Source organism: Fukomys damarensis, unplaced genomic scaffold (genome assembly GCF_012274545.1).
Source record: "Fukomys damarensis isolate Sample0158 unplaced genomic scaffold, DMR_v1.0_HiC HiC_scaffold_1, whole genome shotgun sequence".
In the NCBI taxonomy this organism is placed as follows: domain Eukaryota; kingdom Metazoa; phylum Chordata; class Mammalia; order Rodentia; family Bathyergidae; genus Fukomys; species Fukomys damarensis.
In genome coordinates, this window is record NW_022900913.1 from 26,756,255 (window position 1) to 26,779,994 (window position 23,740).

At 34.1% G+C, this 23,740-nt stretch overlaps 1 protein-coding gene and 1 long non-coding RNA gene across 4 annotated transcripts in view; one reads left to right on the forward strand and one right to left on the reverse strand.

The window, feature by feature from the left end:
* The window catches only part of Rai14 (retinoic acid induced 14), a 123,811-nt gene that overhangs the window by 91,243 nt on the left and 8,828 nt on the right, over positions 1-23,740 (forward strand). For 2 of the 3 annotated variants that reach the window (XM_010605434.3, XM_010605433.3), the window contains 9 exons: positions 6,498-6,562; positions 12,241-12,298; positions 13,201-13,271; positions 15,784-15,890; positions 16,495-16,673; positions 16,906-16,934; positions 17,982-18,068; positions 19,166-19,252; positions 22,303-22,357. In XM_010605434.3, the coding sequence (XP_010603736.1) occupies positions 6,498-6,562; positions 12,241-12,298; positions 13,201-13,271; positions 15,784-15,890; positions 16,495-16,673; positions 16,906-16,934; positions 17,982-18,068; positions 19,166-19,252; positions 22,303-22,357 (738 nt within the window). The remainder of the gene's footprint in view (positions 1-6,497; positions 6,563-12,240; positions 12,299-13,200; positions 13,272-15,783; positions 15,891-16,494; positions 16,674-16,905; positions 16,935-17,981; positions 18,069-19,165; positions 19,253-22,302; positions 22,358-23,740) is intronic. The other variant, XM_010605435.3, reaches the window with a different exon arrangement.
* On the reverse strand, positions 5,919-22,295 carry LOC104849140. Its single transcript, XR_776655.2, has 3 exons — positions 22,163-22,295; positions 7,195-7,306; positions 5,919-6,624 (listed from the first exon to the last, which is right to left on the reverse strand). It is a non-coding gene; the product is annotated as an uncharacterized LOC104849140 (long non-coding RNA).

Here is a 23,740-nt window from a genome sequence, read left to right on the forward strand (position 1 = left end):
GATAAATTCTTGAAAGTCTGCAAAGAAAACATGGAAACAAAAGAAGGAAAAAGGTGCATGGAATGACTGTGTGTTATCTAAAAGAACTGTTAAAGTCTTTCTGCTACCAAAAAAAAAAGGATAATTGGATGGCTTTAATTGCCTATGCTCATGTTTTTCCTGTTGGCTACAATGCCTGCTCCTTAATTCTCCCTCCAAGAAAGCATATATGGATACAAGAGAAGGATACAAAAGAAGGATGAGGGTTTTAACCACTGCCTTCATGATTATCAATAGTCAAAAATGATTTTATGGTAATAGGGTTAGCTTTGACAGGAGATTTTCAATAAATTTGCCTCAGATATTGACACATTATTACAGAGATTCCATCTTCAGTCTCAAAACCTACTTAAAAATGGCACAAAAGTGTTTTTTTTCTTTTTATCATAAATCATACTACCTGTAAAAATTTTTTTCAGGACTGGAACTCCTTTCAATATATATGAGACTGTTTTTATCCTTTTTGTCCACAAAGTCTACATGACGGTCAAATTGGTCTAATTTTCTACTTCTAAACTATTGACTGGATTTAAGAATTAGACACAAAGGGTTTTTATTATCCTTTTTAAAATTATCATTCCACAAGAAATACTTAGAATTCTGAGAACTTTTATGGGTGCCTTACAGTTAATTTTACAAGTGAAACACTATCAAATAAGGCCATGGAACCAGTCAGAGTATGACACCAGCGGTGTATTAGATAGCTTTGGAGGCATCAGTGAGTTGAGGTTTGTGGGCACATATTGCTAGGCACATAGAAGGGCTCACTGTATTTGACTACTAAATTGTCATGATTATTATTGGCAGCCAGATCACCTTTATTCTCTTTCACTGGGCTACTGAAAGATCAGTTTCAAGGGCCAGGGATTTAGCTCAGTGCCACCGTGCCTGCCTCGCAAGTGCAAGGTCCTGGAACTCAAAACCACAGTACCACGAAAGAGGGGGGAAGGAAGAAGCAAAGATCCATTTCAGATCTTATACACATACTTACATGTGTGCAAATACATACAAAACAAAGCTTGACAGTCATCACAACATAGGCTGTCATTTTAAAAGTAAGAAAAAGCAAACCCAAAGACTCTTACACAAAAATATCACTTTAAGGTTTTTTGGGGGGAGGGGGTGGGATTCATATTCCTTAGTTTGCCTGTTTGCCACCAAAAACACACAGCACTCTCGTAGAGAGGCCAGTTCCTGGACCATCTCTGAACTAAACCCATATAATTCCTTTGATACCCTTTGTTGCTTGTTTGTTCTAGTCCTACAATGATGTAAGAGTTGGGAATTCTCTCTGTTTTTTAGAAAGCATTTCTTCTGGGCAAACAGCAAAGTTGATGCCTAGCTTTTTTTTTTTTTTAATTTATTTTTCTTTGCTTTTGACACCTGCACTTAGCACTATGGAGTAGAAAATGCAATCACATAGAAACATTACCAAAAGATTGAAGAAGACCAAAGAATCTTCTATATATTATCAGTATGTCTCTGCAGACTTCCTTTATTAATAAGTATATATACTTGATACTGTGACAGAAACCAAAATAGGAATGGCTTAGACATTAAAATTTCATTTCTCCCAATTACAAGATCCAGATTAATGTGGTATCTCCGCTCTGTATCATGATGACCTAGATCCATTGTTGCTACACCATGTAGGTGTTTCTGTGGTTCCCATGGCCTAGATGGCTCCCCGGGTGTCCCTGTCAGCAGTGCGGGGAAGGATTGTGTGGCCCACGTGGCACACATAGATTTCCATTCAGATCTCACTGGACACAGCATGGACCATGGCCACATCTAGCTTTAAGCAGAGCAGGAGAATTCTGGGCAACAATTTGTTTAGTTAAATCAAATGTTTTACTGTAGAGGGAGGCAGAAATGGACTGAAGGATGATTTGCAATTTCTCTCACACTGACATATTTTAGTATATCTCTAATTCCCAAAGAAATACTTGGCTTTCTTAATAAAACAGACTTCAGAGAGTAACAAGCAGAGGTTTGAAAACATAATACACAGAGGAAGAGTCCAAAAGGAGGGAAAACTTGTTAGCCCTTCTTGTTCTCTAGCATTTCCAGTTCCTGGTTTAGCTTTTTTGATTTCTGGATGACGACATTCTGTCACACCCCAAAGTCCACTCAAATTTGATACTGTGTGAAGACACAAAAGATAATATTCATCTTAAAACTCAGATACTTTATAGGATAAGACATTAAAAAGTTTAGCTATAAGTCAACCTAATAGATGTATTTTAATTTCGAATTAAGAGAAACCAAAAAAGATGTATGATTTATGGTGCTTGACTTGCTGCAGATTCAGCTGTGTTGTGGGGAGGGTCACAGAGGCTCAGGAGGGTTCTACGTGCTTCACACACACGAGAACATCGCTTGATGCTCATAAAACACTATGTCAACCTATACTGTGCTTTACAAATAAACAGAGACTAAGGAATAAGTTCAAAACTGTAAAATTAAGAATAATTATTATAAACAGGTCTTTTCTCTCCTGGAAATACAGCAGGATAAATGTACTTGTGCTTCAGTGATAAAAATTTGATGTAAACATGAGCCTTTCCAAGAATAAGGCTGTTTAAATATATTTTAAATTGTAAATAGGAACTATATTTATTTTTTATTGGTTTATGCTTGTGATTGGAAAAATTATATTTGTTTTTCGGAATTTGTATATGTGATCAAGTTACAATATCCTGAGTGACAACTATAGAGATATGTCTATATCATTTATAAAAATATATATATATATATATATGTCTTAATCATTTTTGATCCCCTCCCCCTAGAACTAAAGAAGTTTATATTTCATTGTTTAAATATGTTCTGCATTCTGAAACTTTGGTTTTTAAGAAAATATTTTATATTTTATCTAGTTGAATACTATTTAATTATCTTTATTCCTACATGTTTCTGGATTATGATCCAATACTATGGTTTCTCAAACTTTGGGCTTTTGTGTTTTTTAGCCACATCTGAGTATCTTATGACTTCTTCTGTCTTAAAAATTTTCATCTCACTTGAGAAATATGGTCTCAGTCCCATCAGTCATTCCTATTGCATTTTACCTCTTTTCTCCAGCAGTCTTAAGAATGGAATAAATTACCACTGATATAGTTTAGGGGACGATTTTTGTAGCTCAGGTTGTTAAACTTTCCCGCTTGGGGGTTCTTTCTTTCTTTCTTTTTTCTTTTTTGCAAGTGTGTGTGTGTGTGTGTGTGTGTGTGTGTGTGCACGTGCACGTGCGCACATACACATGTGTTATACTCAGGATTGAAACCAGGTCTTTACACTGGGCCTCAGCCCTTTTCTTGTTTTATGAGACAAGGTCCCGCTAAGTTCCCCAGGGTAGGCTCAAAATTGCATTCCTCCTGCCTCAGCCTCCCACAGGCATGAGAATACAGGTGTGTGGCACCACCACAAGCTTGTTCTCTTACAATAATAGGATTCTTAAAATTCCTGAAATGGTCCAAGGCTCTTGATTTATAAGTAGCATTGGTCTTTTTATTTTCAGTTAAAGAACTGCCGTTTTTATTTGCCTATAAGGAAATTAATTTTCTTCCTGGTATTTCAGAAAGATTCACAGATGAATAAGAGTTAGACATTGCCTCTCATAGCAGGATTCTGTCACTAATATACTCTGGGAAATTTTACATTTAGAAAGAAAATTTTGTTCCATGTTAACAATGCAAGACACCTTGCTTCAGATATGCAATAGTATGCAGGGAATGATTTGTCATTTGAGTTTTGAGATTATTTTAAGTAAAAAATACTTTTGTGTTGCTAGTTAGAAAAACATATCAGAGCCAGGGAATAAAAGAACTTTGCTTCTCCAGATATGCAGCACTAACTTCGGGTATGACCAGAACACTAGACGTGAAATGAAAGCCTGCTGTTTACTTATGAGATTTTCTTTAAATGTCCCTACCTCAATATCCCTGGAGAACTCTGCCTTTCTCAGATGAGCACTGAACCTCTTTGTATAGAACACCTTTTGTTCACAGCATAGACAAAAGCTAATACATTGCATGCACAACATAAACAAGCTGCAGCTTACAATCAGGATGTGTTCCAAAAGTTCATTTATTTAAAATTCAGAATGTACTTGTCTGTAGAAACAGTGGTATAAATGATCACTGGCAAGGCCAAACTAGCCCACAAAAGTCTATTTAATCTATAATGTAACTAAACTCTTGCTATTATGATTTATTCATTCTGGATAAGGGGAATCTCATGCAATAAAAGGAGTAAAAGATCTCTTTTTCCTCATTCCTTAACCTTATTTATTTTTAACCTTTCAGGAAGGGGTAGATTTTTTACCCCTCAACTAGCCTCTCCCTCAAGTATATCCTTAAGATCTCTCAATACCTCTGTTTCACAGTAGAAGGGAGCTGTTCTTTTGACATTACATATGCTTTTGTTTAGGTCACTGTGATCCTTTGACCCTATAATCTTAAATATGGTGTTTTCTAGCCATGTGATCCTCCAATTAGAAAATTCTGGTCAGTGTTAGAGAGTGACAACTAATTCAAAACAGAGAATAGTATTTCAGAATTGGGTCACAATATAAAAAACTTGTTTTCCTAAGCTAATTGTTCTCATCTAGAAATGAATTGGCCTCCAAAGAACATCTGGAAATCCCTGGAGACATATTTCTATTGCCATAACTAAACATCTAGTGGGTCTGAGAGGTGGCTTAACATCTTGTAATTCACAAGACAACCATACACAGCAGTTATCTAGCTTACAATATCATTGGGGCTATGTTGGCCATATAATTTGAGAAATACAAGATTATGACTTTCCTAAGGCTTGGATGGAAACTGCAGCAAGTCCTACATTCCATTTGAAGATAACACAGCCTCTAATTCACATGGAAGAGAACTGAAAGCCTCCTGTGTACTGGAAAGATTGTAGGTGCTAGGTAAACAGCAGGGAGCGATACAGACAAAAAGTACATCCCAATCATTGTATTCCTCAAACTTCTGGGAGCTATGAAGAATAAAGAAATAAAGCAGAGAATCAGGATAAAGCCACAGTTAGAAAAGAATTGGAGTTTTTAATGAATAGGCCAGGAGAGATTTAATTCAAAAGACCTCATTCTGGTGGCATCCAAAAGGATAAAAGAGCAAGCTTTATGATATTGTAGGAAAGGAAATTCCAGGCTAAATAGACAGCAGTTGCAAAGGCCCTAGCATGGGCAGTCTTCTGCCCCTTAGGCTGCCCCTAAGCCTGCCTCCAGGGAAGCTCTAGAGGCCCATTTGGTAGTGAGGGAGTTGGGCAGAACACTGGGATTTCCTGAAGTTATCTGTTAATAGAACAGCCAAGTCTTTTGTTGGAATCATGAAGGGAACTCATAGAAATGCTATAGTAATAGTACATTGCTGAGTGTCCATGAAACGTTACTGGAAACCTCTGCATTTGGCTCCAGTCTCCTACTCAGTGTACAGTGGAGGCCTAAGAAAAAAACTAAAAGAACTGAGAGACAAAGCAGGCCTCCAGGACAACCATTGCCAGTGCAACCAACAAAGGCTCTGGTCTGTCCAAACCACTCATTTTTATTGTTAATCAGTTGGGGTAAGGCAAGCTATGTGCAAGGGTTAAACTACATGGGAGGATGTGCAGTTGTGCCGTTTCTATGGAAATTAATATAAGCAAACCTCATAAAGGACAAAACAAAGCATTCTTGAATTAGGAACAGAATAGACAAAATATATGATTGTAATTAGAATATTGTCCTTCTAGTTAAGAAGGTTTTAATCGTGAGAACAGAATTTGGGTGTGAGTTACTTTGACCTTGACATGTAGGCTTTGGCTGGACTCACTTCAATAAACAAGCCAATTGTGAGGTTAACTCTTTATAGCCTGCACTGCTTACAGCCTGTTTTGGGCAACACAATATTGCAGTCTCTTTCAGTCCATTGCTTCACAACTCTTTCTTTTCTTTGACATAAGTTTTTGAAAATCCAAAACCCTGGGTAATGTCCATTCAGAGCTAGAGTATATTTGGGGGCAAGAGGAATAAGGGGTCAAAGGTAGGGATCTCTGGTATATTTTCTGCTGGCTTGTGGTCTGCCTTTTTGGGTTCCTAAGTCTGGGGTGGCCCCAGCCTGGTTACACTGTTGTAGATGCAGGGCATTTGACACACACTTTGACAGCTTTCTGAAAGCAGAATATCTAAGCTGCATGTCATGAGTCCACCACAAGCCTCTAGTACAGGGCTTAGTTGAAGCCCAAGAGAACAGCAGTTGGAGCCTGTGAATGTTATCTGGTGGGCAAGATGCTCTATTCCCCCCACTTTTGTTGCACTAAAGAATGTGAAGTCATCTCCAGTGGAACAATTCTGTCTTTGTTGGAGAACAGTTTATTTCCTCATAGTTGTCTTAAGACAGAGATTAGAAAAAGATGCAAGAAGTGTGACCTTCTCCCCATGTTTTGCTTTTTAATCCATTCAGGACACAGTGCTTTACACCTTGCTGCCAAGAACGGCCATCACGAGTGTATCAGGAAACTTCTTCAGGTAAAGTGGCAACAACTTAAAATTACAAATGCATCATTCTTCAAATTTAAAGGTGACCTTATCTGTGAAAGAAAAAAAAAAACACTTCACACACACACACACACACACACACACACACACATGCCTTTTAATACTATCCCAGAACCTGTATTTCCTAAGTAGCCTTATTACTGAAATTATAGGGAAAGTATTATTTCAGTAGCAATTCCACTGGCAAAAAGGCTTCTAATCAAAATTATTTTGCTTGAATTTCATGTTTATTTAATAATATGAAAGATACACATTGTAAATAGGGAAGGGTGGAGGGGTAAAGGGAGGACAGGGATATGGGGAAAAAATGAGAAACAAGATCTGTCATGCAAAGGTATAGAATCTGAATGATAAATGTAACTGTATTGTATGCTTAAAAAGTACCAATAAACTCAGTGAGGAAGAAAAAAAAAAGATGCACATATTTACAAAAAATATTAAGTAAATGGGTTTTTTTGCATTAAGCAGAGTGGTAAATAAAATTTTTTACATTGGAAAGTGAATTGTTAAATCTCATTTGTTGACCTAATGTTAGACATAAAACATAGCAAGAGTTTGGTTATTTATTTTTAATAAAATTATTAAATTAAGCTTCCACATACCTCTGTAATTCCTATATCCCGTTCTGTTGTATCCTGAGACAGACATTGCTGCGCAAGTGGATCATGAGGAGAAAACTCTTATTCTTTCCCCTAGTCTTTAATTTCAGGCCTTCTAGAAAATTCCAAAAGTTGAGAATGTCAAACTTTGGGTTTTGTTGTTGTTGTTTCACTTTGGGGTTTTTAAAAGTACATTTGCATAATGTACCAGTAAAAAATAATGATCATATTCATCATTTATACATGTACATAATACATCTTAATTCTTTTTGTCTCTTTCCCCTCCTCTCCTGCCAGCCCTTCTTTCCCTCCCCATTTTCTAAAGTTGTCTCCATTTTTTTCCTTTTTTTCTTTAAATACCTCTCCCTTCCTTACTTTCTCCTTCCCCATCTCTTGTTTCTCTTCTTATTTGAAAAAGTTCTTCCTATTTCCTAATATCTATTCTCCTAATAGCTCTGCGTCTTATTTATTCTTTGAGTTTCTTATACAAGAAAAACAATGTGATATTTAAACTTGTGTGTCTGATTTATTTCACTTAAGATTATGGTATGAGGTGCATCCATTTACCTAAAAATTCGTTAATCCTTCTTTGTGGCAGAATAGTACTTCCATTGTATGTAAACACCACATTTTCCTTATCTATTCATCTGTTATTGGTCATTTGGGCTGTTCCCAAGATTTAGCTATTATAAATTGTGCTGCTCTAAACATGGATATGTATACATCACTGAATAATGACTTTAATTCTTTTGGGAAGATACCTAGAAGGGGAATAGCTGGTCAAATGGAACATCTACTTTTAGTTTTTTGAGAAATCTCCATACTGATTTCCATAGTGCTTATACCCATTTTACTCCCACTATCAATGGAGAAGGGTTCCTTTTCCCCTCTGCCATGCCAGCATTTCTTATTGATTTCTTGATGATGGACATTCTCTTTGGAGAAGGAGAGATGGACATTCTCTTTGTTGTTTTAATTCACACTTCTTTTGGTTTTTTTGTTTGTTTTGTTTTGTTTTGGTACTGGGGATTGAACTCAGGTCCTTGTGCTTGTGAGGCAGGCACCAGAACCACTGAGCTAAATCCCCAGCCTAATTCACACTTCTCTTATGTGGTCAGTGACAGTGAACATTTTTTCATTTATTTACTAGCCATTTGTACTTCTTCACCTGAAAAGTATTATCTGTTCATTTTTGGATTGGGTCTTTAAGTTTGGGAGTTCTAGTTTTTGAGTTCTTTATATATGCTAAATATTAGTCCTCTGTCTGAGGAGTAGCTTGTAAAAACTTTTCTTTTCTCTTCACTTTGTTGGTGGTCTAAGGAGTATCTTGCTGGAATCAGTCTTTTCCTTCCTTTTATTCAGTCCCTCTTTTTCTTTCCCAAGACTTGTACCCTTTACATAATGAGTTTTTTTACAAAATCTTTTTCTAAACTGTTGAAAATCCTTGCCAGGTATTCTGTGTCTTGGTATTCACTCTATAAACCACGAGTAAAATGCAGCTCTTCTTTTATAACACTGTTTGTTGTTGTTGTTGTTGTTACTGATGTTCGACCGGGGTCGAACTCGGAACCTTGTGCTTGCAAGGAAGGCAGCAGGACCACTGAGCTAAATCCCCACCCTCTTCTTTTTTAAAAACAATTTTTTTTCAACTTTTAATAAGAAGCAAGTTTTCACCATTACATTTTTGCACATAACTTGATGAGATTTTAGTTTGGGGTTCCTGTTTAAGTGCTTGGTTTTATTCTTCTTTATAATTTTAAGCCAATTCTTTGGTTTGATGACCTTGCCAGGAAGTTTATAATGAACTCTTAAGGTAATGACTTCTATAAATCTGGAAAGATGCATATTTAATGATCTCCCAATAGCAGTCCATACAGTTATGTCCAGCTGTTGCCACTCCAAACATAAGCTGGCTGTTTTCAGGAACAGCATAGAGAAACAAAATATGTGTTTGGAGTACTGTCTGGTCTGTCAAGCTGTTGTCTCGGCCACCCCAAGCACTGTTTGGAACTCAGCATCTTGCTTTAATTTGGCTTTGAAATTCTAATGCAGAATTGTGGTCACATTCTTCAACTTGTCTTGCTCTGTTGATCACACAGCCTCTTGTCTTATATTACATGATGCACGCTACTGCCGATTCCAGGAATGTTTGACCTTTACAGGTCTTTGAAGCAAAATTCAAGAAAAATGTGATCACTGTCTGTGATTTATTATGAGGCTTCCCCTTGAAGACAATTAAAATAAAGCTTTTCTTTTCCTGCCTTTTCTGTGACCAAGCACTCTCAACAAATGAAAAGCATTCATTTGCCCAACTGCCCTGCATCTACAACCATGGCCCTAACTCTTTTTTTTTTTTTTAACATTTTAAAATGTTTTAAGTCCCCATTCCCTTCCTGGCTTGGCTAACCAGACCTTGCATCTGGCTCTGATTTTAAGGAAGATTTAACCTGACAGGCTCGAAGTCCTTGTGGGCTAGAACCAGATATTCTAGCCTCTCATGTAATTTTATATCTGTTCATGCAAATGGGTTGGGTTTTCTCTGGAATCTTTGAAGCCTTTAAACAGTTCCCTTGTGCTGTTCTAAAATTAGGCCAAAGTTTGGTAAGAGGTAACTTGATCTCCATTCTTCTTAACACCAGTGGGCAGACATTTCACTCTAAGGTAGCCTGTTTTTTCCTCTTCCAACTTGCAAACTATTTTACCAGTGTTCTTTCTGGTTAGTTCTTGGGTCCTCCTTTTGCGTCTCTGTCCTTGGGTCGTAGGCCTATCTTGTTAGTTCTTCATCTCTTATCATTGCAACCCAGGCTGTCTGTGATATGACTGCTGTTTCAGAAACTGGTAGTTTGCTGATGACCTTGACTAGGGCCATCTCCATGGAATCATGAGGGCAGATATTGAACTGTAGTGACTTTAGGAGTGAATGAGAAGCAAAGAAAGACAGAAAATTAGAGCAGAAATTAGGGGAAAAGGGATCAAGATGAGAGATTTGTGTGCATGTTTTTTAGCTGGTAGGGATGATTCAGTAGTGATGGGATGATGCTGTAGGAGAGAAATGGACAGCCAGAGTAGCAAAGAAATTACTGTTTGTTTGTCATTAAGAAATGAGTCTTCTTTCCCAGAAAATACTGTAGGCTGCTGAAGCACAGTGCTTAGGGCTTGTTTATGTAATGTGTAATGTTGCACCTTGCAGGAAAAGGACAAATTGAACAGAACTTATGCACGATAGCACACACACACACACACACACACACACACACACACACACACACGATATATATATATATGTATGATATATATGACCTGGATTGTACCAATAAACTCAATTAAAAAAAAAAGTACCAATAAACTCAATGAGAAAAAAAAGCATAGAAACTTTCCATATGCATAAAGGAAAATTAAAAGCCTACAATGTGCACTTTAACTACTGACTTCTCAGATCAAATAAGCTAAGGGAAAAAAAATGGTAAAAGCTATGCTTTTTCTTTCTGGTGTGACATTTTCCTATCTCTATAGATAGAATTGACCAGAATTTTGCTTTGAATTTTCTTTTTCAAATGTGAATAGTTCTCCAAATAATTATTTCCTAGTCATGTTCATCTTTTATGGAACACTGGATACTATATAGAAGAGGACCTTTTTTTGTTTGCTTGCTGAATTTTTTTATAGAGATAAAATGGGAGGAAGAGGATTTGGCTGCTCAATGATACTGAATAGAAGGTCTTTTCCAGTTCTATTCAATCTCCTACATATATCAGCCCAAGGCCAGAAATTAGTTGTCACAATTATCCTTCCTCATTTTTTCTTGATTTATGCTTCTTTTATGAGCAGAGCTGGAAAATAAAGTTCTTTTTACTTACCTCAAAGTTAGCAGGAAATTTCAATACTTAGTCAGTCAGAGTTTTCCAGAAAGCTTTCTACATACTTTAAAATAATTGTGTTCCTATTTATTATAATATGTTGAACAGAAGAGTCAAAGAGCATGAGTTTAGTTTCTTGGAATCTGATTTCATATGAATATTCATTAAACTATTTCTTGATACAAATATTATCATAATACAAAAGAAGAAAAATGTATAGGTAAGTCAAGAAAGTATTGCATTGTATTAGAACTTTTAAAATGCATTTCATTTTAAGGCCTCTAATACTGCCATAGATTATTTTTCACTTCATTATGACTAGCTCAGGAAATTGCTTCATCTTATTCAGGATGTGATACCCCACCTTTCCTTTCAGGCAATGGATATATTTTTTGTTTATGTAATTTATATTTGGGAGTGATGCTATGACTAAATGATAAAGTTTGTTCATTTTATATTTGCATCTGCTACATAAATTCTAATTATTTAATCATTTTGATATAAAGACCAAAAGCTTCATGAAAATGATTTGATAGTTATACAAGCATTAGGTTATATTAGAGAAAGCTAGGAAAATACATCTTTTATTTCTAAGTAGTATTATCTTCATACACTCTGAGCTCAGCCAGAAATGTATTAAAATGAACTAGAGAATAATTGAGAAGACCTATATCCAACTTTTACTTTACTTTCATTGTGATTTTTCGATACTTTTCCTTGTCTTTATTTTTCACTTGAAAAATGAAATTTTTCTATTATAGTAGAGAAAAGCAATTTAGATATAGAAAAAAGAATATGAAAATCCTCTCAGGGCTTTTTCACACTATATGTGTCCCCTACTTTTAATCCAGATTCTCACTTGCCCTCTTAAGAGTTCAGATATGGGCCATTCAAATAACATTATACAGGACACAATTACAGGTAGGTCAGGAAAAATTTACAGAGAAGGCTAACTGCATGTTTGTAACCAAATAAATGATAACTATGCTAGTAAATTATTGTAAACATATTTGAAAGTAAATTATTCATAATTAAGAAAAAGAAGTTCTAATTTTCTATTGCACTATATGTGTGACTATATCTGACTATATGTGTTAGCTATCTTTCTGTTATTATAACAAGTACCTATGATAATAAACTTATCAAAAAAGTTAAAAAATAAAATATATATGAAATTTATTTTGTTTTCTAGTCTAAATGCCCAGCTGAAGGTATTGACAGCTCTGGGAAAACAGCTTTACATTATGCAGGTAACTTTCATTCTCTTTCTCTCTTTTTTTTTTTTTTTAATTCAGGCCATTAACTTTGCCATACTATTGGTAAAGTTACCATACTATTGGTAAAGTTCATTCTTAGACATCTCTATTTTACTCAGTTTATAAAACATGTAGTTTTATCAAGTAGTATACCTAGAATTCATCATTTGCATGTTGTACAACCAGTAAAAGCTATCATGGTTAATATATTTTAATTAGGGCTGCAGTACAGCTCAGTAGTAGAGTATATGCTTAGCATACAGGATGCCAAAGGTTAAATACTCAGCACAAAATAAGTAAATACATTTAAAAATATATTTTATTTTAAAGATATACATACATCTATCTGTATCTATGTCTATTCTAGTTCCTTTTTAAAGTAAGAGATAGTCATAAGCACTTGTAAATTTCAGGTAATATATGAAAAAGATTTTCTTGACTTGGAGTCAATTTGAACATCTTTATTTATTTTTGTACTGGGGATCGAACTCTGGACCTTGTGCTTGCAAGGCAGGCAGTGGAACCACCGAGCTAAATCCCAGCATCAATTAATTCTATTTATTACTGTTTTGTTTTACTCTCTCACAAAATTTCAGCTAACATCGACATTGAAATCTCAGGATTTTAAAAAGTCTTGAATTTCTAGTTGTAGAAAAGTTAAGTCCAGTGAAAAGCTAAACCAAATATTTTCCTGGCAGGGATTGGGTTTAAGTCTGGATAACTGAAATTAAATAGTAATTTCCAACACCTCTTACTTAACCTCCTAATACGAGATTTCTTGTCAGTGCAGTTTGAGTGAACATGTGCTGACTGGGTAGAACATAATCTTTCCCTTCCTAGAAGTATTTGGTGTAGCTCTGTGATTGGCTATGGTGTTTGTATTTTCTTTCCTGCAGCGGCGCAGGGCTGCCTTCAAGCTGTGCAGGTCCTCTATGACCATAAGAGCCCTGTAAACCTCAAGGATTTGGTAAGTACCAGGTCATTAGAGGTGGAAACTGACACAATACTACAGCACTGTGAGATACCTCTGAGAGTCACTGAAACTTTAGTATCTGACAAAATTCTGTTGCTTTCCAACTAGATCATTTTCTGTGAAATGGTTTTATGTTTGTTCCCTTTGATTAACAAAACATTTTATAGCATGCACTTCATATATAGATAGATAGATAGATAGATATAGATATAGTATATATATGAATATATATACATATATATAGTATATATACTATATATATGTATATGTATATATAGTATTTCTGATTTAGAATATATATGTTCTACCATAAAGTTAAGTATGAATAACATTTACTTTCTTGATCTATAAAAAATATTTAAATAGAAAACCTATTATTTTCCTTCTGAAGCCCATGTATCACCTTGGGTACCTTCTGGTTAGAATTTACCAACTTTGAAGACCTATTCTAGCCTACTTTAACCTTAGTAAGCTATTTGGAAAATAAATTTGTCTACTGCACATTAGCAGCAGGGTTAAGTGTCAGAAGTACATGAGAATTGACATGTAGATACTTGCACCTGATGCAGGTGCCATGAAGTGACTTGACAGTCTATAAATAAATTAATACTCTATGAATCTTAGTACAGGTTAGATATTCCTATTCCAAAAACTCAAAATCAATTGAGCACCACTATGTTACCACCAGTGGAAAATTTCACACCATAATTCCATACACAATTATTTAAAATACTGTATTAATTACTTTAGCTATTTATAAAATCTGTGAAAATAAATAAACTTTCTACTTAGACTTGAGTTCCATACTCATTATTTATATGCATATGTTCCAAAATCTAAAGAAGTCCCAAGTCTGGAACACTTCTGGCATTTTTGAATAAATGATACTCAACTTGTACTTCATAGTTAGAAAGTATTATAACTTGATAAAGATAATATCTAGAAATCTATCTCAAATTATACTATAAAATTTAATCTCATAGCAATTATATTTTTAAATCCTCATTTTTGACTAGTTCAATATATTGTAAGTTATCTTTTATCTTTGCCTCTTTGAATGTTTCTAATTTAAAAATTACTATTGACTGCTGGGGATTTAGCTCAGCAGTTCAGTGGCCTGCCTTGCAAGCACAAGGTCCTGAGTTCAATCCCTGGTACAAAAAAAAAAAAATTACTATTGACTGACTTATGGATTATGTCCCAAAACAAACAAATAAACAAAACAGCAGAATAATAGCTTTCCTTTATGGTTTGTGTCTTTTGCATCAGGTCTCACCCTGAATTACAGAGATATTATTCTAGTGTTTTTCCCATTTGTAATATTACAATGTTTAAATTCTTACTCCATTACAAACTGCTGCTATAAACATAGGTGTGCATATGTCACTGTAATATAATAGCTAAAACTTGGAAACAGCCCATTTGCCCATCAGTTAGAAACTGGATAAAGAAGATGTGGTTTTTCTATAAATGGAATACTACTCAGCCATAAAGAATGAGAAATTAGAGTCATTCATAGGAAAATGGATACCTTCTGAGGATATACTCTTAAGTGAAATAAATAAGTCACATGCGTAAATACCGAATAGTTTCTCTGGTGTGAAAAACTATAATGGTACAGAAGATCCTAATGGGATAATTAACAATGTGAAATAGGAAGAAAAGGACTAAAGGTGTAGGGAAAGTGGGAAGGGTAGGGGAAATGGAATAAGGGAAAAGAAAAAAATATGAGAAAATGAAAACATGGAAATAAAGCATTTGTAAATGGGGAGGGGAGGAGGAGATGAAGGGAGGGCAGGAACAAGGGGAAAAAATAAGAACCAAGACCTGTCATGTGAAGGTACAGGATCCCAGTAATGAATGTAACTGTATTGTATACCTAGAATATACCAATAAACTCAATAAAAAGAAAAAAAATAATAATAAATTCTTACTCCATCTGACATAGCTTTCACATGAGTTGGGAGTCTCATTTTCTTTTTCAAAAGGGGTTGACAGTTGCCATGGTATGTTAAATAAATAGGTCTTCCCATTATCTTTATCTTGTAATAGACAGGCTCTTAATTTATCTTGTCTTTTGTTAGTAGTAGACAGATACTCTTAATTTGTGTTAGAGGAGGTTACCTCGTAAGACAATGAAAGGATACAGTTTCTGGGAAGACGAGTGCCACATTGAGATAAGCCTTCATTTCTCTAGAATGATCCCTGAATACTCATGTATGCTTGCCTTGATCCCTAATACTCTTTGTGTTCCACCCTCTCTCAAGTGATTACTCAGACAGTAATGGCTAAGGAAACAAAACAGTCCAAGAGGCTGAGCATTCTAGGAAAAAGTTAACAGTCAGAGAAATCCCTTGAGTTGTGCTTGAGAAGGGCAGAAGATGCCGTGGTGGATCAAATATTAGAACAGCAGTGTAAATCAAGGGGAAAAACGTGCAAAGAGCAGGGTCTTTGCATTTCTGGCAGTTGGTACTAGATAAAATCTAAATCTGAGTTTTTCTCGTAGGATGGGAATATACCACTGCTTCTTGCAGTACAAAATGGCCATAGTGAAGTCTGTTGCTTTCTCCTGGATCACGGAGCAGATGTCAATTCCAGGGACAAAAATGGAAGGTACTATACAGTTAGGAAAATGTCTAACTTCAGCAGTATCCACATTCTGAGTCTCATAAACACAGATGTTTTTTGGATGATCTCCTATGAAGTGGTTTTGACTTCTTTTTAAGTTTTTTTACCTTTTTGATAATCAAGAATGTTTCAGATTAACAGCAAAATTTTCCAGACTTGTTTGTGACTGTGATGAAACTATTAAATATTAAAGTGAATAAGCCATTTCCTGTGACTTTTCATGCAAAATTAAATAAAAACAAACATTGCTTTTTAAAAAATGATCTTAGAGGACTTTTTTTGTTCTTTAGAATACAGTGAAAGGACAAGATTTGTGCCAATCATATTAAATTTTATTATTTTTGCAATATTATAGATTATGCCTGTTTTTTAACTAAATATGATTTGATGTTTTGATTTACAGTTTTAAAAACTACTACCTAATTTCAACTTAATAGCATTCCACTTCAAATTCCCCAGAATATTAAGTGTAGTTAAGGTTTAACTTCACTTAAGCTTCATTTCCCTTATGTTTTTAGGACAAATGGTTTCCCAGTGAGGAGTTTTAACATTTAGTCAGTACTAATTTTCTATCTTCTTCTTTTTTTAGAACTGCTCTTATGCTGGCTTGTGAGACTGGCAAATCTAACATCGTGGAAGCCTTAATTAAAAAGTGTGCAGACCTAAAACTTATAGATTCTCTTGGACACAATGCCTTACATTATTCCAAACTCTCAGAAAATGCAGGAATTCAGACCCTTCTATTATCAAAAATCTCTCAGGATGCTGGTATGTGAAAGAAAATAGCCAATGTTATTTTAAATTTATCCACTCCATTTTCTCCAAAGGATAAAGGAATTTGTGCAATATGATATATTTTATTCTTTCAAATATGCTTTGCAAAAAAATGAAGTGTTAAATGTAGTGTGTGATATGTCTGTATCTCTGTATCTACCTAAAGTGGATATGAGTTATAAGTCATTGTGGTTCTTACATTTTTTTTCCACTCTTTTCTCTCTAGAGTTAAAGACCCCAACAAAACCAAAGCAGGTATTTATCTTGGGGTCGGGGTACCAAGGATTTTTTTTTTTCATTTTTGCTTATGGGAATTTGAAAATGTTTAGATTAAACCTTCTGGTTGACTAGAAAAGAGATAAAGAATACACTGAAAATATGTAAGTATTGAAATATCTTTGGGATAAATGAGTCATTGTTATAAGATGCTAAATGCTTTCTTAATGATTTACTTTATTTCAAAAGCATATAACTTTAAATTTCATCTTTGCCTGAAACATACTAATGCATCTTTACTGAAAATGTGAAAATGTTTGATGTTATTTAAACTAAGACTGAATAACAGTATTTTAATTATTTGTAAATAGCACATAGACTATAGACCTGTGGCCATGAAATTGCCAAATATGCAATGAAAATAAGAGATTTATCTTTTTATTTTAGTGTGATTTTTCTAAATTGTCATTCAATGTTACCCATAGAAGAAATTGAGAAGTTTGCCTTGTTCATTTGGAGTTTTTCCTAAACACATGTTGTTAATATTTGTTTTTGTTTGGCTGTTTTATTTATTTATACACTGAAGTTCAAGGAGAAGTCATAATCAACAAATAATACTGAATTTATTATGTGCTAACTTCATTACTTATCAATAACCTTCAGAGATGAGAGCCCCCTTTCATTCATAGTTTCATTCTTTAAAAGAAAATGGAATGGAGGTATTGCAGAGGTGCAAGAAATACCACTGCTTTGCATTAAGATAGATGACTATATGTATTCTAGGTTCTAAGTTATGGTAGGATAACTCCTCATCCTCTACTTTTCCATTTCTCCAATTTAGTCTGGTTTTGTCATGTTTTTTAAATTTCTTGCTAAGAAAGCATGGGCTGGTAGAAGAAAACTTGGAGCATGCATATTACTTTTTTTATAATCAGTAGCAGATTTCAGATATCATTGAAGTAAGAAATGCATGAACTGAGGTTTTTTTTCTCATTTGTTTGATGCATTTGTTTGATGCAGCTACTTGCTCAGACTTTACTAACCTAACTAACCCACCTCCATTCTTTGGACTGTGATAACTTTCAGCATGAACAAGTCTCTAAAATAAGCTCAGAAAGAAGTGGAACTCCAAAAAAACGCAAAGCTCCACCACCTCCTATCAGTCCTACCCAGGTAAAAACAAACAAAACAAAAATCAACAAGCATATTCCAACAAAGCTATGATTTTATCATTTTGTGTTTAGGTCAAATTAAATATTTTAGAACTGACCATGAAGTATACATTATAAGTTTTCTTTTGTAGTTCAAAACTACAAATTGTGGGGCTGGGTCTGTAGCTCAGTGGTAGAATGTAGGCCTAATGTGCATGATGGCCTGGTCTGATCCCCAGCACACACACACACCCCAAAAAACAAGCAAAAAGAAATAAAATGCAAATATTGATTATAACTATGGAAATAATGATTTTTTTTTATCTATTTGAAAACTTTAGAGTTGAACAGTTTTTTGTTTTGTTTTGTTTTGTTTTTTGTACCAGGTATCAAACTTAGGACCTTCAGCCTTCTAGGCAGGTGCTGTGTCACTGAACTAAATTCCCAGCCCAAACAGTATCTTTTTTAAAAACTTCAAGGAAGTTTCTCAAAATCTTATGATAAAACTTTTCCCTTAATAAGCTTAGTTCAATTTTTAGTTTCCCTTATTAACAGCACCAGTAAGGGATAGAGAAATTAGTAAGGCGGTTAGATGGAAATGGATTTTAGTTGATCTCTTAAAGCATTGCTAAAATATATTTGCCTTTGAAATTATATTGATGGTTGGGTAATATTATAAGTAGTTTTTATTTCTGAGTTATGACTACCTAATAGAGAAGGGAGCCCAGAAATCTATGAAATGGCAAATAAAAACAGGTTGAGGCTTGCTGTTAAAAATTAAATCATCCATATTCAAATAGAGTAGTATTTCATCTGATAAGTGACTTTAATAGACATTAGTATATCCACTAATAATAAGCTCAACCTGCAAAAGATCTTTTAAAAATTGATTCTACTTAATATAAAATCAGAGTTACTCAGTTTTACTCTATAAACTTTCAAAAAGTATTTCAAATAGCTGAATTGGCTAAAAAATTTACCCCTGAATTAATTCGAGCTAAGGATATACTGTAAGATTTAACTCTGATTAAATGGACTAATTCTTATGACTACAGAAGAAAAGACTTTGAAAACACATTCTTTACTGATGGTTTTCTTTTCTTTCTTTTTCTTTCTTAGTTGAGTGATGTATCTTCCCCAAGATCAATAACTTCTACACCACTTTCGGGAAAAGAATCACTATTTTTTGCTGAACCACCCTTTAAGGTATCTACTTTCTGTGTTCAATTTTATTACTGCCCTTAAAGATATATGATAGACTTCTTTTAAAGTATACGACACTGGCAAAAACAATATACTCCTAAATGATTGGTTCACAATTTTTCCACCACAAAGAACCTTTTGATTATTTTTTCCTGGCATGGACACCAGAAAAACAAGAATGGAGAGAACAAATTAACATTTACTGACCAATCATTAATTTTCTTTCTTTTAAATAGTAACAAATGGCATTTACGTGAAATCTAAAAAAGTTGAAATCATAGAAATAGAGAGCAGAATGAGGGTTCTGGGTGTTGAGGTTAAGTAGAGAGTTTGGAGGATATAGTGGGTAAAGATTACACTTCAGTTTAACTGGAAGAATAATTTTATAAAAACTGTTTTACAGCATGGTGGTTGTAGTTAATACCAATGTGTTGTATTATTGAAAATTGCTAACAGTAGATTTTTAAGTATTCTCTTCACAGAAATGATTGTGAGATAATGCATATGTTTATAGCTTAGCTTAGCCATTCTACATTACACATTCATTTCAAATCATCATGTCATATAATATATATATAATATTTTAACAATTAAAAATAAGATTTTGAAAAGGTAAAATGGTAGACGTTGCTAACTTCTGAGTGATTGTCACTCCCTTGTTTATTCCTGAATACAAATTGATAAAATGACAAAAGTCAAAATGTTTAAAATTCTCTTCATAAAGAGTGGTATCCTGTATTGAACTCTGGGATAGAAAAAGAACATTAGTGGAAAACAGTGTAGTCTGACTAAAGCCTACATTTATCAGTATTAATATCTTCATTTTGTCTAATGCCTCATTACTACGTAAGTCAACATTAGGAGAAACTAAGTTGCTATTTTAAAACTTTTATAAACCAAAAATTTTCCAGAGACAAAGCATATTTAAAATTTTTTCTAGAGATAAAGATAATTTATCTGAATTTTAGGAACTCTCTTACGTCTTAATTCTACCTTGGTCTGTAAATTTGTGGTTGGAAAGTATTTCAAGGAAATGGAATATCACTAGGAAATTGTACTTGGGAGTAAATGAAATTTGTAATTGTTAAAATAAAATTCAGTTGTATAATTGTGTATTTACTTGTCTCCATCTCAGAATAAACATTTTTTAACTTAGGTGTACATTGATATAAAAAATAGTCTATCAACATATTATTCCTTCACTTTAACTTGACTTAGGATGAATACCTATGCAAGACAGGGCAAGAAAGGTATACTCTCACAATTAGTCCACTAATATAGTCTCATATCATCTCTATGGCTTAGAAGAAGCAACACATTCCAAAGAAAAATACCCAAATTGTGATTTTTAAGAGAACTATAATTTCTAAACAAGCAAGACAAAAAGTAATAGTTAAAGTAGATAAACATTAAAAAGACTAAACATACTAAGTGTTTGTGAGAATGTGAATGAGACCGTATTTTTTTTGGTGAGATTGTAAATGGTACAACTACTTTGGAAAATTGTTCAGTAGTTTTTTTTAAAAGTTAAATATTAGAGCAAGGTAATGCATACCTATAATCCCAGCACTGTGAGAAGCTGAAGTAAGAGGATTGCAAGTTTAGGCCCAGCCAGGGCAATTTAGTGACTTACCAAGAGCACCTCTGAAAATTATTTAAAGGGCTGGGGATGTTGCTTAGTGAAAAGACCTTGGATTCAGTCTCTAGTGCCCCCTCTACACATTCAAGTTAGACATTTACCTCATTAATATATGATCAGCCATCCACTCATAGACATTTACTCAAGAGAAATGAAAATATATGTTTATACAACAGTCTCATACACAGATTTTTCCAGCATCTTTATTCACAATTTTTCTTAAACTGGAAACAGCTCAACTGTTCTATACATGAATGGATAAAGATGAGATATATTCACATAATGGAATAGTACTCAACAATAAAAAAGAATTAATTGTGGTACAAGCAACATGCTTGATGAATCTGAAAATCATCATGCTGAGTGAAAGAAGCCAGCCACAAAAGTATCCTCACAATATGACAAATTATAGCAATTTTAGAAAGTGGAAAAAGAATCAGAGTTGCCTGGAAATGGAGTGAGCAGGGATTAGCTGTGATGAGGCCTGAGGAAACATTTAGGGGTAACAGACATATCTGCATTTTGATGATGGTGGTTTGATGGGTATATATCTGTCAAAACCTCCTTAAATTGTAAACTTTAAGTGGATGTCATTTATTGTACCTTGAAAAGATAAGATCATTTTTCTAAAATGGAAAGAACAGCTTTGTGAAAAGATATGCACTTACCAAAAATAAGCCACTTAATTTTGAACATTTGGGCTTTTATAAAAAAGTCTTTTTGCTGAAAAGTGATCTCTCATCACTATCCATGGCTCATCTAAATGAAACAGTGATTTCTGCCAAGTTTCTGTAATGTTTTGAAATGTGATTCTTGAAATGAGTCTGTCTTTGAAATTGTAAGAATTTTTGCAGTATATTAATATATTCAGGGATGGTGATTAAAGGAAATCTTTAGGAGATCAGTTACCAAATCCAAGGCCATACAAATTTTTCTTCTTCTCTATAGTTACCTTTTTATTCCCTGACAGGTGTTATTTATTACCCATGTATGATACTGATAAAGTTAAATTCTTTGCTTTGCAGAATTTAGAAATCCTAAATATATTACCCAAGTAAGTGAGATCATTATGAAAGAAATTGTTCTATTTTGGGATTTAGAACACAGCCCCATAAATGAGCTGTTATATAAAATTATAAATATATTTGTGTTACACTCACTAAATGAAATTTCTGAAAAATATTTTGAGACTGTACCCTCTGGAACTTCTAATATTTTAGAAATTATCCCTTAGTTGATAAATTGTCACTTTTATTCACTTATACTTAACATACTTTTTCTTCTTGAGATCTTCTAGGTGTTTTTCTGGTAGAATAATGCCAACTCTGCTCTCTCAAAGAAGGAATCTGCTTGATTTCTTTTGTGCAGTGCTATGTTTAGAAGTATTCTTTTTAAGTTATTTTTGTTTCTGCAGGCTGAGATTAGTTCTATACGAGAAAACAAAGACAGACTAAGTGACAGTACTACAGGTAAGATAAAAAAAATCTGTTTTTGTTCCTTTGACCAAACTTTATTTATTCCACGTCCATTTAAAGAGAGCAGAGGCCACACTGGGGCACTTTGTACAGGGAAGGCATGAGAACGAGCTTACTGTCACAGAGCAGCTGACAACGCACAGGACTTCCAGGGGGCCTTAACCTGGATTTTAAAGAATCTCTGAGTTTTGATATAAAAAATGTAATTTTTGTTTAAAAAAAGCACTACCATTTTCTTCACATACAAATATAGTCAATAAACCCCAGCAGTATTAGCAGACCTGTGACTTTGTCATGCAGAGAATTCACAATTTCCTATCACTTTACTGTTACTGCAGGTATGTTGAAATACTATTTCTAAAATATCCACTAAGAGTTTTGGCAGTTGTTAGACCTGCTTTTACTTTTTGCTATTTGATGTCTTACAATATAAGTATTTAGATCACCATACCCTCTATTTTACCTTACACATTTACAAACAGCTTTATGAGATGTGGTCCATAAGCTTTAGGCTGTTTGATCTCAGCACCTTGAATGCATTGCAGCTGAGCAGCAAGTTATGTCATAAAGAGAGCGGGATCCATGCACCTCTGTGACTGCCATAATCTAACTTTAACACTGTAGGGTATAAGCAGACTTGGACAAAAACAGAGGACTAATGAAATCATACACAGCCATATTATCTTAGGATAGGGTTTAATTAATTGTATCTTTTAAGTCTCTCCTAAAGGGGAAAACAATTACTACAGCTCCATCTTATCTGTGAGAATATAGTACAGTATCTTCAGAATTAATTTAACATAACTCAGTAGATTATTTCTTTTGTTTCAGCATTCAGTTTCCTAAAGTAGTCAGCACTTCATTTGTGTTGGAGCCTTTGATTTGCAGAATTTAGAAGTATTCCACTTTCTAATTGCCAATAGAGATCAATGTTAATATAAATCAACAAGTATTACATTGGATAGTTTAAGAACCATCCATTGTATCTGTGAGGTAATTTCTACTATTTAGAATTGCAGTCATGTTCCCAATTGCCTATTTCATTCTACCAGAAAGGGAGCTCACCAGACTTCTTATTAAGGGATTCAGAAAGCTGTAGTTTAAGCATCAGACATCAGTACAATGCCTTATTTTCAGAAGCAAGATTTTCTATGAAGAAGCATTATTTTTGAGCCACCCAAATTAAGATCAAAATTTTCATCTCTGCACTAAATGGCTGAGAAAAGGAAAACCATGAGTTAGAAAAACAAATCTAGTATTTAGAGTGTGATCATTAACTATTAACAACCAGCAATAATAATAAGGAGTTTGTACCAGAAAGTAATCCAACTATGTTGTTAAGCACACTGTTTCATTTAGCTGATTTTTTTTTTTTTT